The sequence below is a fragment of the Styela clava genome, chromosome 5 (assembly GCF_964204865.1).
Source record: "Styela clava chromosome 5, kaStyClav1.hap1.2, whole genome shotgun sequence".
NCBI lineage: Eukaryota > Metazoa > Chordata > Ascidiacea > Stolidobranchia > Styelidae > Styela > Styela clava.
Window position 1 is genome coordinate 6,788,653 of NC_135254.1, and position 15,699 is coordinate 6,804,351.

The window sequence follows — 15,699 nt, forward strand, 5'->3', positions numbered from 1 at the left end:
TTAGTAAGTTTTTAGGTGGTTTTTGCATGTTTTAGCTTGATAAATGAAAAATACTGATCAATGTGTTGGCACAATGAAAGTGTTTGTTCTGCATTTCACTGTTTAGCCATTTTTGGCACTTTTGTGGCCCGCGAACATTGCAAAAATAATTTTGTGGCACCCGGAGCCGATAACCTTGATCTAGCACAACTACTGATTAAGCTAGACGGCTGAAAACTGAAAATTCAGTCAAACCAGACGAAGTCGCCGAAACAACGAATACAAATATATGACCTAATTACCACATAACCCATAAGACGTAATGTTTAAATTGTTTGTTTTTGAAACTTTTATTATCCTGCATAAGATAATTTATAAATAAGCAAAGTTCGCTTTTGTCATGCATTCGCTTCACAGAATTGTTGATTCTGCTAAGAACCGACGAAAATAATTTTTTTAGTTCCCTTTCATTTTCCAATTTTTGCTCTTCCTTCCTCTTTTATATCCGTATCCGCGGCTTTCCAACACCCCAAGTAAATATCTGTGAAATGAATTTGTAACAAAATTGTGTAAAAGTAATTATCATATTACTTGGACAAATTTTACATAGGTGAAAAAATGCCAAGATATGGTTGAAATAAACCACCCTTTCAAAATAAAACCCATATCTTGTGTACTGGTTACATGGTAAAAGATACCGTATGCATTTTGAATTCACATTGAGAATACTTTTTATACCAAGCATAAGCGAATTCATCGTTTCAGTGGGCGTCTTTGGAATTTAAAGTCTATTATCGCGATTCATAACGCAAAAACTTTGAAAGAAAGTATGGACATAAATATTTGGTTTATCAATGTGATTTACTGGCTTGTTATGTACGTCAAGGGTCGTCAAAAAATTGCATTTGATTATTTTCGATGCCATTGAACCCTTTGCACTTAGCATCAACTTTTCTGCGTTTTGTTATCATTTGTCTAATTATAATTAAATTGTAAGCTCATTAAACGAGTAATTGTGAATCTTATACTTGTTAGATTATAATATAATTTAGTCTACATGCGTCTCACAATAAATTCTGTTACGTAAAGAATAATCGTCAAAACAGCTGTTTTGTTACTATATTTCAGTGAAGCGTCGTGGGCCGGACCCCTGATGAACGTCATAGTTTCAGAACTTTATTCTACATTTTGAAAGTCTAATATCAATAGTGTGACAGCCATTGCATTTCTGAAACATTCTGAAAATTTCAAGTTACTCAAACTTGTCAACTGTGGGGGTAGGATATAAATCTGATTTTGATTTAATTGGGTGAATGATAGTATGATATGTTTGAAACGAAAGCATGCAGCAAATGTAAGCTACTTCATATCACCAAAATTAAGTTATTGTTGATTGATCCGATTTTGCTTGTTCATTGTTATGTGTAAATAACTTAGGTTAAGAGGAGGGTCGCAAGTAGGGTTTTGTTTTTTATCAATTTAAAAAAAAAACATCGTGTTTTAAAACAAGGGCGTGTTTTAAAACAAGGGCTTGTTTTAAATCAAAGTTTTTCTTTATTTTTTATTGAAATACCCCTTGCATCACCGCGAAACTACGCCAAAACGTTGCATTCTGGCAGCTGCACACGCAGTCGGAATTATAACTTCAAAAATGTAAATAAAATTTTTTATTTTGACTTTTACCACTATTGCATACATTTATCGCCACTTTATATCTCCACCAAAGTCATAAGATTTTACCCGGAATGTTCAGCCGAGATATCAGAGAGACATTTTGAGTAAGGAAAATCATGAAAATTAGCTCACGAGCCTACTACGAAAGCAATTCGATCAAGTGCAGCACGTCGGCAAAACGAGTGGGTTGCGATAATGAAGAATATGCTTATATCGGCGGTAATCTACTGATATGAACGATGAAACACCCTAACCCAGCCTACCGTATGTTTATTGTAAGAGCCCTCTGATGCAAAGACGCCACAACCACAACTAATCTGTTATGGCGCCATATTATGGATTTCAAGGTCATGTATTGACATGTTTCTCATAAAATGGAGTCATTGTTACCATTAATACTGTTCGGGTAATTCATGCTTAGCATACTTTTTTAAGATTGAAGTGAGTTTTTCAAAGTTATACAAACTCATTTATTCGATCGCATTTCAATTTTCGCAAGGTGGTTTCATCGCAGCAGGGTCGTTCACGTAATGGCTTATCGGTTGCCTCTGCGCCAACCACTGAACTACAGCTTGAGAAGGTGTACATGAGCCTCTATAGATATTTTTGGCGTTTTGAAAGATTTATTACATATAAGAAACGCTTGGCAAGTTTCTTTCAAGTTTTCTTCAACCTATTTAATACAAAAAAATCAAACAGTACAGCCATTTTGAACAAAACAGGCAAAAAAAACTTGATTAAAAACAATTGTTTTAAAACAATTCTTATTGAACAAATCCCTAGTCGCAAGTCATAGAAAATTTGCAATCGAAAATTTTGTCCCGTTGTCCAAAAACCTTGCCCACCCCTGGAAACAACAACTTTTTACGTCTAATTTAGATATCTACCAGTTCTGTTGTATTGGATTAGAGAAAATTATGGAACAGTTGTTTGATTCCAGGCTCAATGCTCTTCGGTAAGGGAAGTCGAAAATATGTTCGCAGCTATGAGATACAACTCGAGTAAAAAAGTGCAATTAAATTTTAAAAAATGCGGTTTTCGCGTTTTAAGAACCTCGTATCTCTGGCCCAAGCGCCGTTAATATTGGCATGTTGATTTTGTAAATAGTATTCAGAGAAATTGAATTGAGAGGCTGAAATTTTGTAGCAATAATGACTAATAGGCATCTTCCCTATATTTTAAAGATAAACGTACCTTCATATTTACTCTAATCGGGTAGTAGTTTTACATTATTTTTAATAAATATTCTCTCAAAGCAGGGTCACAATTTTCACGGCACCCAACGCAGAATGACAAAACCAATCGTGATCAGGGGTAGGAACAATTTTGTGTGTGTGTGGGGGGGGAATCGGGTCATCAACCAAGAAACACGACTCCGTGTTGACACATTGTTACGCAACAATGAATTCCGCGAAAATTTGCCATGATTCTTGCCAACAAACAGAACCGACAAATTTGAGGAGTCGCATTTGCGTATCGGTTCAATTTCTATTTATGCATTAAGCGCACCTAGCTAGACCGTTTCATGAAATTAGGAATGTCAAACAAAAATATGTGGTAGTCTATAGACGCTATAGAATTCACGCTAAATTTTGAAAGGGAAATATTATTTTGACGGGTGGAAATGCCGTTATTTATTTTATGAGCATTTCAAATCAAAATAATAATCAGGACCACGTGATGACGACTTTGCAGAGTTTCTATTAAATGCAATAATTCACAGACACGTTGAATAAGGTCAACTATCATCCTCATAATAATTTGCATTTCATTGTAGTAATGATTATACGGTTAATACACAAACGATGAACCGACGCAAAAAATAAAAACTGAAAACAATTAATTTGATTTCTGATTCATTCCACAATTGTGGTTTTCAACATATGTCGCTGATTTGAACGCATATGGAGGTCTTGCGTCCCCGGGCGTCCGCCCTGCTCGTGATGTGTCTATAGCTACATCAAAGTCAAACACAAATAGCGAAAATTCTCACAAAACAACTGTGAACTACTCGATCGAGGGGGCTTTATGCATTGGCTGACCCATAGAACGTCGTATCCTGATTGTTTGGCGCGAACATTGTCGGCATTCAGTCTTATTAGGCATTTTATAGAAGAACGCTTTCGCCGATGCCCTCTTGTGTGAATTCACTACGACGCGAAACAAGTATCATCTTATTTTTATTATTACATGGTGTAATAGAGGCGCGTTTGTTTCAAATTCCTGTATTTCTCTCTTTCATTTTGCGAATAATTCGATAAATAAATATTAAAGTTTACCATCTGGAGCGACAGTTGTGTGGTTCAAAATACATCACGCTATATACGCAAATACGATATTTGCGCAACTCAGCAAAATAACTCGGTATTGTTGTGTCACAAACAAGTTGTCAACTTTTAACCTTTGAGGTAATATTAGACATTACTGCAGATATTTAAAAAAATAATCGACTGCAAACAGATTGCATTCATCTGCAAGCTAATTATTTCAAGCGAGAACGTTTCTGGAATCTCATTTTCAGCAATATATGTTTAATAACTTAGTTGCTGAATATGTGTGATAACTTGATATTAGTAAATGCTGGATTGAAAATATTGGGTGTTTTAGATTCGTTCTCCAAACGCGTAAAATCGAGTTTCAAGTCCTTAAATTAATCAATTTTGTGTGTACATGTTCTTCTCAGGCAATGTTTTTGCTAAAAAAATTTAAAAAAAATTCGGCCAAATTCAAGGTAACGATATCTTAACTGAAATTGGAAAAGACTAACCGATAGGCAGAAGATATGACAAAATCCGATCCAAATTTGTAATCTGTCGAATATGCAAGCTTTTGGGTGAATGGGAATTCGAGAGATAAAACTGAGACGTCTTTTTTTATCAGATCAAGATAGACATGGTAATTTGAGAAAGTTGCGATCAAACAATACTACTTACGTTGGCACAGAGTTTTCTCAAAATTTGTGGCCATATTTATGTGTGGCCAACATTGCATCGAACCCCATCGTCAAAATGATACACGTTTTAGATTAGAGTCTCCAAAATACTGTATGAAGACTCTTCTGTTTTATTCAAAATATCTGCTCAATGCTCACCTGACAAGGGTTGGTAAGAACACTTTCAATATCCGATTTATCTTCGATGTGCCAGGAGCAACAGAGCACTTACCAAATATTTGTCAGAGGTAGATATCAGATAACGATTGTCGTCAGACTATAAGTGAATGAGTAATGTGCTGTCAGCAGTTTATCAGGAAAAACAAACTTATGTAAACAGCAAAGAACAATACAGCTTGCGTGAAACGTTAGTATAAAATATTGAATTTAACCTACCAATTGTGGGGACGAATATATATCAATTGACTCGATTGATAGGAAAATGAATGATAATCTGATATACTTGAAAGATAACACCAAGCATACCAATAAAATTAACTTCTCATTAAACAAGCAGAACTGGTAGCGATATTTGTATGCTTAAACTGACCCGTGGACGCAGTTATTTAATTGGATACACCGCGCACCATCATCAACCCGTTTTTAGACGTTTATAAGCGTTAAATAAGCACAAATATTCTCTTAATTAAATTCACTGAGACGCGAAACAAGTATAACCCGAATATTATCAACGCACTATTATCTGGTGTGAATGGGGCACTGTTTGTTAATCTTTTCCTCCACCTTTGTGCACCTAATTGCGGCAATTCGTTCTATAGATATCAAAAGTTATATCGGCATGCAGCATTTGTCTGATTTAAAATACATTTATACAGTATATATATATGTATATTATACGCAAATTCCATATTTGCGCAACTCAGCGATGTTGTGTCTGTGCCTACGCGCACATTCCTCAGCCTTTGATTTAAAGACTGTAAAGATGACTTATAGCCATTGATATGACGCTGAACTACAATTTTGTACAATTTGTCACTTGTAAGTTGTAACATACTTTCAATACTCGTGTTTATATAGTCCAATCACATATAGTTTATACAGTCCAATCACATCCGGGCCTTCAACTTACTTGGTTTTATTTTGTTTTTCTTCCTTGATATGCGAGTGTTTGACTATTCCTTTTAACTGACATATGTGATTTTTAGGGATATCCACGGATTATCGAGTGAAAATTGGCTTGAAGAAAATAGTTCGTAATGAGTTTTAATTTCAAATGCAGTCGACTAACTATCACGTTGTTTTTTTTTTGAAAACAAAACACGATAAAGTCGTACAAGCGAGAATTGAAATAATTCAAGTCATTACCATCGGGGCGGCAGTCACGGGGAAGTTTCACAAGCTTATAGAACGTAAATGATAGAAAGGGAGCGAAGATGGGAAGTTCCGAGAATTGAAATTTCTATCTATGAAATACCCCAAACAATTCAAAATTCATCCCGTTCTCTTTTTGAAATCATTTCGAGCAAAGTAATCAAACCCTGAACCCAAATACTGGCAATTTATCTTGTATTTGAACCCTTTTTTTCCAGTTTGTCCAATATACTAAATATGATGCGAATGAAGGCATACAAATCATACGGATAGGAAGATATAAAATGGCATTCACGACTCATTCCATGCAGAATATTTCCGCAACGTATCCAGGTAAAAGTATGCAGGATTTTGTAATTTTATCTTTGGTGTTTTAAAATTTTTGGTATAATACAAAACGTATTCATTTGTATGTTATACAAAGTTGCTCTGAATAAATTAATTTTTAAAGGAATTCAAATGCAGTAAATTCACACATAAAAATTTGATCTTTACATAAATTGTGTGACCTTGAATGTATGTAAATTATCTTTCATGTCATAAATTCGTTAAACCAAGAGAATATTTTGGGTATTTATTAAATTAAGGCGCCAAATAGGTTTGATTGCATCAAATGTTTGGTCGAATATAGCGGCCATGTTACAAGTTATATATATGTAAGAAATTTGGTACTCCCGTAGTGTACCAGGTTAGGATTAGGCCATAATTTTATTCCGATTTCCCTTATTTTAGTTCCATTACGAGTTTGGGACTGTCTGTGTTAGCCAAGTAAATATAACCCCCCTGTCCACAGATTTCAGCCCCTTCACACAACTTGATCTAGACTAGGCAAACGCAATTAGTTACCGCCATATTGGTACACATACTTCTGGTGCGCCGAAATTTCATATCAGTGATTTATTTTACAATTGCGTGTAATATGTTTTAAACTTGGGAAATTCAAAATGACAAATTCACAATACACATATTACTGGCTAGGTTTGGTGCAATATGCACATTTAATATCTTGGCATGCTAGGTTTTTACATGTCTAATGGCTTCTGGTTAAAAATCGACCATGAGAATTACCGCAATCTCCAATAGTCTCGGACGAGAGTGAGTGGCAGAACAAACCGTATGAAGGCTTTTCTGCCTTCCATCTGTAAAAGCTAGATTTTTGTATAAAAGTCTGCCAGTCAATAAAATTGTTTACAAAATTAATTTGTCCGCAGGTGGCTCAAATATCCATGTAAAATTCTACCTGAAGTTCGACGGGCCAGAGTGTGATAATGAGGACGATGAATATAATATTCGAATTCATGGTATCGGAGAAAAGAGTGCCTACAAGAAAAGGTATATATATTTATTGCATTATTTTACGAAGTATGAGTTAGATTCAATGAAGCAGTGGATCTCAACCTTTTACTGGCCGCGTACCACTCTTGTGTTATTTACTCTCTGAGTGCGTACCACCGACAAAATTACATTTGTTGGTGTACGGTAGGATTTTATGCGGCATCCATGTTAGACCTTCATGCAAGGATTCAAAGTATTAATTATATGCAGTAACAACGTATTAATTGCGTGTAAAATCACGAGAGAATTTGCGTCGTCTGCTGTCAGAGCTGAAAGGCAAAACGAATCGAATTATGGCAAAACTCGGACTAATAGACTTTGGTCGGCGCTAGACGCTATCACGAACTGCCTAATTTATTCTCCGAATTAATTAGCCTCTAAACTCAAGATTATGCCGATCATTCAACACATACATCAGGTAGCAATAGTAACATTCTTATAATGTATCAAGGCGCTATCGTAGTATCTCGACACGCGTCGACCACTCCCGCCGAAGGCTCCCTTCGTTGCCGATTTCTCAATGCAGATGCATTGTGTACGTAACACGTAAAACGGGCGAAAACATGCCCGTCTCGTTTCCTTTTAGGTGGATAGTAGAGGGCGAAGACGATCTATAAAGACAAGCACTGGTAACGCTATAAAGCCGTTCAGAAAATACATTCAGTATGTAGGATAAAGAGAAATTATTTGCGCCATATTTTAGCCAACTCAAAAGTTAATTGTTGCAATAAAAGCTGCTCGCGTACCAATTGAAAATTTCCCGCGTACCACTAGTGGTACGCGTACCACAGGTTGAGAACCACTGCAATAAAGTGATAGATTTTCGCGTCTTTCATTATTGAATGAACGACAAGTATTATCAACTGCGAGTGTTCTATTGCAATATTTCATAATTCATGAGTTAGCTATTCACTCTGTTTTATCCAACGATCCAGAATTAGATGGATAATTTAAATTTACTTGTTTTATTTTTTTCAGCGGAAATCATTATGAAGTTTCAGTAAAAATTCCTGGGTCAACAACAACATTCGAGTACAACATCTACTCAGAAAAGTACAGAAATCGACGTTTCGGCAATGGTTTCAAAACGAGACAAGTAAACGTAGATAAAGGTACTGTATGTGAGAATATGATCAGATTCAAACTTTTCCGTCGTATTTATTTGAACGGAAGGAATTTACGAATGACTGACTGATGACATACAAATTTACAATGGCGCACAAATTTAGAGTATTTCAGATTAAACATAGTTGCACGGAAATAAATTCAATTTTCGAGGTTATGCCCATTTAAAGATACAAAATTAATTGTTCAATCGAATATTTACATTTGCATATTACATTTACATATTTACATTACATTTGAGCCTGTCCCAAGATATAGGGCTGTCCAAGCAAACCGAATATTCGAAATCAAGGGAATCGCAAATTATTCGAAGCGTTTTTCGGCCAATTTACGAATCGCTAAAATTTGGTACATGATGCGCCTCACGACCACCTTTGCACCGCGTTTTTCACCGGGCTAGCAAAAACATGTTTCTATCGCTTTTTTTTCTGTAAAAAGGTCTCTCCTATTGCCCGGTGACATGTAATTATCCATTTCATGCATGGTCATAAATGAAAAGTTATCAGTAACTATTATTTAAAAATAGAGAATACAAGGAGAAAAATGCAAGTTTTGTGTCAGCAAAAACGCCAGTTCTATAAATAGAATCGATTTGTAGCTGTTGAGTCAGCAATCATAGGAACATGGTACAGGACTGAAACACGTTTTGGAGGTCCAATACCTTTTTCCAATAGAATTTGTAATTTCTTCTAATGGCAATACTTTGTTTCATTCATTTATTACTATGACAAATAATTGCACTCTTGTGAGTTGATGGCTGTTGTACAGCAACAATATGGTCATCAAATATTAATGTCATCAAACTAGCTCTGAATTTGTGAGTTCCCGAAATGCAATTTTGAATTTTTTGGACAACAATTATATATATATTATGAGTTGTTTATCATTTTACTGAAAATTCACAAAAAATATTGAGTTAATAGTACTAATGATAATAGGACTGAAATAGCAACTACGGGCATTAAAAGAGTCTGTGCAATTTCCAATTCTTAAAACTTTCGAAACCCTAATTTCTTGACCAGTTCAAGGAGGCTTGTGATCTCCTTTTATAACTTTGGAAACATAATTATGCAAAATATTTGCAATAATTTAGATATAACTGCACATACGTTATCACAATATTGAAGAGGAAGTTTTTATTGTACATCAGAGACAAATTTAGAATTGCGCAATAATATTCGATTATTAGCTTCGATTCGAGAAAAATATTCGGTTCGATTCGAATCAAAAAAATATTTGATTTTGGACAGCCCTACAAGATCAATAACCAAAATTTGTGTGCTTGCAACTACTAAGTAGCCTATGTTAAATAAAGGTGCGGGCCGCGGTTTCACCCAATTATTTGTATCCGGCCTTCCTGTATTAAGGGTTGCACACCCTTGCAATAAAAAGATAAACCCATCCGACCCTTGTATTGCGACTGACGAAATCTATTTTATTGCTAGGACTTGGTGGACAGTTGATTTTCTTTGACATCTTGAGTAGCGGAGTGACCAGTCAATCAACATGGATCAATCAAGCCAAAGTACAAATGCTTGACATGATGCGCAACGAGCGTGAATACAAGCAAATTTTCGAAACAATTCATGATATTCATGGCTGGGTCAAGCAGTTATTAGATGGTTGGACTTTCAAAACTAGCGATGGAGATAAGCATATTTTTCCTATACAAAATGCCTCTGAGGTATGCATTGGTGTTTGAACATCAATTAATTTTACAAAAATAGGGAGGGTGTGTTTTGGTCTCTCGATATACAGCTTGGCAACCGGATAGTTCGAAGGCTAATTAAGAATTTAAGGAGCTTAAAATTAGAAAATAAAAATAGTCAACATTCTTACAATACTCGATATACTTACAATACTCTTTTTTTTAATTGGTTAAATTTTGTATCACCTCACATTTGATTTGCTTAATTTGTGATGTTGCTATAGCTCAGTGATCCCATCAATATTAAATTTTAGATTCTTACTTCGGCTTTGCCATACATAGGAAAATATGCTCAATCAAGACTAAGAGCTATTCGCGATACTATCGCCTATCTGGGCTTTACTCTCCAAATAAGCCCAAAGATAAACTACTGCAAGATTGACAGCGTATTCAAAGTTCTGAGTTTGCATGATTTATCTCTGAAGGACCAGACAATATTATACCATGAACTGAGTGAAGACGAAAACGACAAATTGATCGGGTTAGTCCGTCTTTTCCTTCCTGTTCTAGATCATTTAATTAGCGAAGAGTTTCATCAAAATTGCTATGAAACCCTAATTTTAAATATTAGTAGACACAAAAGCGTTTTATTTATTGTGTTTACTACAGACATCCACGATAAGACATATGCGTATAAGATATTAACTTTTATTAAACATTCAAATTAGGACCATAACACTCGAATGTCTTTGTCTGATAGCGAAAAGTGTGTGCAGATTTTCGCGTGTTCGTTAGAAATCCCAAGTGTGTTGTGCAGTGCAAGCGTTTGATTCTGCGACGCACAAGTGACATTAGAATAGTAAACTGACACCAGACATTAGAATAGTAAACTGCTACTCTGATATTTCATTATTCGATACGATATTCGAATATTTTGCCCAGCCATACCCTAAACTTGCTTTTTATATAATTTGTAAATTCAAACGTAAATAGAACTTGGCCGCTGTTCAAGTTTGGTAAAAAGTTTGCGGCTCGCAATGAATTTCCTCACGTGAAAGTGGCCCATGACAAGTGGTCCGAAATACCGAATCCTATTCTATTTTTAAAGTTATTTAAATAGTGGGAATTCCACGCCCAGTTGCTAGTTTATAATTTAGGCAAAATTGTAAATGTGTATAATTGTAAATGTCATGAGAATTAGATCTTATTTGGTAACAAACAGGCATTTCTCAGGATTAGGACTCGCATTATACTTTAATAGTAAACTGGTGAGATGCAAAAATAGATGTGAAGCCACCTTAAATAATTGATAATGTTAGAGTGCCGAGTGTACTAAAACATGGCCGCTCAGAATTAATTAGATGCAGGGCCAGCGAGATGCCATCGCAACTATGCGACCGCAGCGGGTACAGCACTCCGTATACCTCGTGTTAATTACTGGAGTAAACTAAACCACTTTAAATTATAATCAAGTATACATGTTTATTCTGTGCGAGCAAGACTCGTGAAAAGTTCCGTAATCGTGATTTTGTACTCGGTGACATCAAATTCAAAATGTTCAACAACTGTTTTCTGTTCATAACTTCTTATCGGTATACATCTACCCATACTTGTCCCACTCAATATCGCGTGTTTGCATGATCACTCCCAATAGTTAAGTCGAATATGATTAACTGTCTTTACCAAATACTGCAACTTTTTCGATTTATCGTAGACTAAAATACCACAGACACTCAACCAAACGTATCTCAATCTTGGACCACATGATCGCCGGCTTGATCCCCGAAAATATGCAATCTTCTGGGAGTGATGTTACAGTGTTGAATTTATGACGACCGCCTTTACGGGTCCTTTGAGAGGAAGCGAGTCAAACAAGAGAGAGTTGGTGACGCGGGAAAGAAACGCTCGTCTTTGATTAATGAATTAAAAACTTGAAATACAAAAATTAACACGGAGCGCCGAACAGGCGGAAACCTAATCCTGTTATCGCTTCCTCTGGATTCGGTATTCGATATTGCCCATCTCTGCAGTGGCGCAACCAGCGGGGGGGTTACGGGGGTCGTGTCCACCCCGTTTGAAATTCGTTTTTTTTTCTTATTATCGTTCTACGTTCAAACAACGTCGTTCCACGGTCATAACAATCCGGTGAAAACTACTTTTTTCCAGTGCTTTATCACCTCGACGTAATTTAACACCGCCCGACTTCAATCATACCTTTTTGCTGTTAGTTGCGTAACAATCGCTATCCCCGCGTATATGTTTGTATTCGAAAATGAGATATGTTACCTCAAAAAAGTAGAAATCGCGCGCTGTCGATGCGCATTGAAAGCGACAATAGCATAATGCTATCTCTCTCTCTCTTGTGACGAATACTCTCGTGCTTCATCACCTTGACGCAATGTAACGCCGCCCGTCTCCATGTTATAATAATGCAGTAGTAACTTTCAAAATCTGGAAACGAAAATTATTTTCGGAAAAATATTGCTTCGATTAATCTAAGATTTTCTACATATGAAAGACCGAAAACCGAAAACGCCGTACACATCCTACCGCCCCAGTCCACGTTCTGATTTAAAAACATTTCACAAATATTTCATTTTTTATCGCAATCGAAAGCAGCCATGTGTGGCACGGCAATAACTAACAGTCGTCGTGAAAGGTTTTCAATAAACTCCGACTTGAAGTGCTTATAAGACGTCGAGGACGTTTTTGGTTGAAAATTTTTTACATTTGTTATCGTATATTTCAATTTAGTCAAGATATGTTGTGCGCCTCGGCAATAAACTTAAAAGCAAATCCTGCCCTAATTAATTGTTTTCATCCTCAGTTTTGATAGTTATCGAACTTATCGGGAAATTTTTTAATTTCTTGCACTCTATAAAATAGCTTCTAAATATTATTTGGTTTCTATCGGAGATTTTATCGTTATCCCGACGTCGTTAATAACAATATCGTTTATTTTAAGTTGGAGGTATTGGTTTATAATCAAAAAATTATAACACATAACATGAAAAATTTAAATCAACGCCGACTCAAAAAGTAAAACACGTTTTTCCATCTTTATTCTCCATTATTGGCGGACGGAAATTTGGGAATCGGGTTTAACTAATTTGATTATGATGACGATGGTAAACAAAAGTACACAAACATAGCATACCATTCTTAGTTTTTAGTCGTTATTTCTCTGTCCTTTCTTCTTTCTAAGTGCATATTAAGACCATAAAACGTGTTTTATTTTTGAACTCTGCGCTGATTTGAATATTTCATGTCGGCTGTTATGTATTTTTGTTTGTAAATGAATACCGCTAACTCAAACTGAACGATGTTGTCATCAACGCCGGATGCCGTCGAAATCCGCGATAGATATTAAATACTATTTAAGAGCTATTTTATACGCGCTAAATTACAAGAAATGAAAAAATTTCCCGTTATGTTCGGTCACTATCGAAACTGAGGATGAAAACAACTAATTAAGACACAATTTGCCGAGGACGCCTGAACCATCTCGACTAAGTTAAAATACACGATAAGAAAATATTTTCAATCAAAAACGTCCTCGAAGTCTTATAAGTTCTTCATGTCGGCGTTTATCGAAATTCTTTCATGTCAGCTGTAATATATTGCCGAACCACACATGGACGACGACGCTAGGATATGTGCGCCATATTCGGGACACAAAAAACGGTATTTGAAGTTTGCGATATTTGAATTTAAATTCGATTTGGACATCCCTGCATTAAATTAGTCAGTTTTTAGTTGTGTTTCCAAAAGTTAGTTGTAAATCAATTATTTTAATTGTCATTATGTCTTCCGGTGAGCTTCAGTTTAGTTTAGAATTTTTCTGGGGTTAGGGTCGGGAAAAGGTCCATTCGCAAGAAGTGCATTTTGTTTTTAGTCTTGACGAATTCACCCAACGAGCAAGGCGCGGCACTAGGGAAACACTGGAATTTATTTAAGCCGTGTTTCACTATCCACGAGGCGCAAAGCGAGGGAAACGTTGAAAATAATTAACATCTTTTCGTTAGCAATTCGCTGGAATGTAATGAAGTGCAAGACATAGCGAAGCGCCGTTAATGAACGAGTGCAAGATAAGCGAAAGGCTGGGATTTGATCGATGGCGTTTCCCTTTTAACCACGAGCAATTTATCGCGTTTCAGCGGGGCGACACCTAGTGGCATTGCGACTTACGTCGTGGTTGCACTGTGTAAATTCCGGTCGGACCCCCCCGTTGAAAACGGTCTGGTTGCGCCACTGCATCTCTGATATTTACCATGAGAAAGTAAAGAAAATAAAGGATATCAACTTTATAGCCGAAATTGTCCCGTGAAAGATTGGAAAGTCTTTCTGCGTCTAAATAAAGACTTCTTTGAATTGGAGACAAAAATCTCGACAAATGATGACATTTTATTTTAATTTTATAAGGGGGCTACCGTTTTACAAACAACTTTTATGACAGCAGCACATAATCTATACAAAAGAAATATAGCCTTTCAGGATGAGACATTCACCCACAATAGTTTGTAATAACAAACCATTCATTATATTTATTCAGCATACCTAATGTGTGCGTAATTGTGGAAAAGATATTTACTCAATTGAAGTTCTCTTTCCAATACAAATGGATACTTATCCTGCCTCTTTATTGGCTGATGAAAAAGGATGGACAAATACCAATACCATTCTCAGACTCATTGATGTTGAGAACCCCTATCGCCCAACTGCCAATACTCAAGGAGCATATGAACATATGGGAAGATTTGAAATTCAGATCAAGTGCAGATACGGCTCAATGGTAAATTAATCTCTTAAAAAAGTAATTTACTAACAATTGCATTGCCTATTTCAGTCTGCACCACCGATACACCTAATATCACTGTGTAGATAGGGATGCATTCCATGCATTTTGATTCAGTGCCTCACAAAACTCATTAATTAAAAAAATTTTCAACTGATAATTCTCCCACTTCATATTTCGATTCCGGCAATGAACGATTACCGGTATGTAAAGTCTTCAAGATCAAAAAATATTCTTGTTGCGCAAACAATTACTGTGTGTATATTAATCTGCCAAATATTAATTTTTCAGCACTTTAACCAGCATGCTTGACGAAATTGTTCGGATAAAAGAAGTTCACAAATGGATAGAAAGGCCTTACGTTTACATTTTGAGGGGCGTTACATTATTTAAACTCATCAAAGAACATTCATCAGAAATGAGAAATTTCGATCCCATTATAATTATCACGAAGCTTCTTGACTGCCTCACAATAAAGAAAAGCAACATTGTGAGAAAATAGCTTATTTTTATAGATGCAATCTGTTTCTGGAGACTTTAAGCCATTGCTCGCAAAATAGACGTGATAAACTTCCCCTAATCATACAATACTCATTTCATTCCCATTTATTTCTAAGAACTACTGCTTTGTAAAAATCTTGAATTATTTCTAGTCTCGTGACAACTGTTATTATATGACAGCACCGTGTAAGCCAGGGGTCGGCAACCTTTTGTCGCTTGCAGGCCAAAATTAAGAGTTCCAACTTTCAAGTCATTGGCGGGCCGCACATATTTCTAGAAAGTTGAAAACCGAACGGATGATACTTTTTATAATGAAAATCAAGCAGTGGGACATCTCTCCAATATAATATAGATTTATTTCCTTATTGCATTGCATCT

General features: G+C 35.9%; 1 protein-coding gene and 1 long non-coding RNA gene across 2 annotated transcripts in view; one reads left to right on the forward strand and one right to left on the reverse strand.

Moving 5' to 3' along the window:
- Nucleotides 1-361: 361 nt before the first annotated feature.
- Nucleotides 362-15,699, reverse strand: part of LOC144422821 (uncharacterized) — a 58,915-nt gene continuing 43,577 nt past the window's right edge. Inside the window, exons 2-3 of the long non-coding RNA XR_013475398.1 lie at nt 4,745-4,862; nt 362-520 (exon numbers count right to left, since the gene is read on the reverse strand). This is a non-coding gene — a long non-coding RNA (uncharacterized LOC144422821). The remainder of the gene's footprint in view (nt 521-4,744; nt 4,863-15,699) is intronic.
- LOC120344257 (E3 ubiquitin-protein ligase rnf213-alpha-like) overlaps nt 5,740-15,699 on the forward strand; it is a 48,085-nt gene continuing 38,125 nt past the window's right edge. The window contains exons 1-7 of the mRNA XM_078112672.1: nt 5,740-6,250; nt 7,129-7,249; nt 8,231-8,364; nt 9,823-10,061; nt 10,340-10,566; nt 14,578-14,817; nt 15,112-15,310. Coding sequence (XP_077968798.1) covers nt 6,202-6,250; nt 7,129-7,249; nt 8,231-8,364; nt 9,823-10,061; nt 10,340-10,566; nt 14,578-14,817; nt 15,112-15,310 — 1,209 coding nt within the window. The 5' untranslated portion in view covers nt 5,740-6,201. The remainder of the gene's footprint in view (nt 6,251-7,128; nt 7,250-8,230; nt 8,365-9,822; nt 10,062-10,339; nt 10,567-14,577; nt 14,818-15,111; nt 15,311-15,699) is intronic.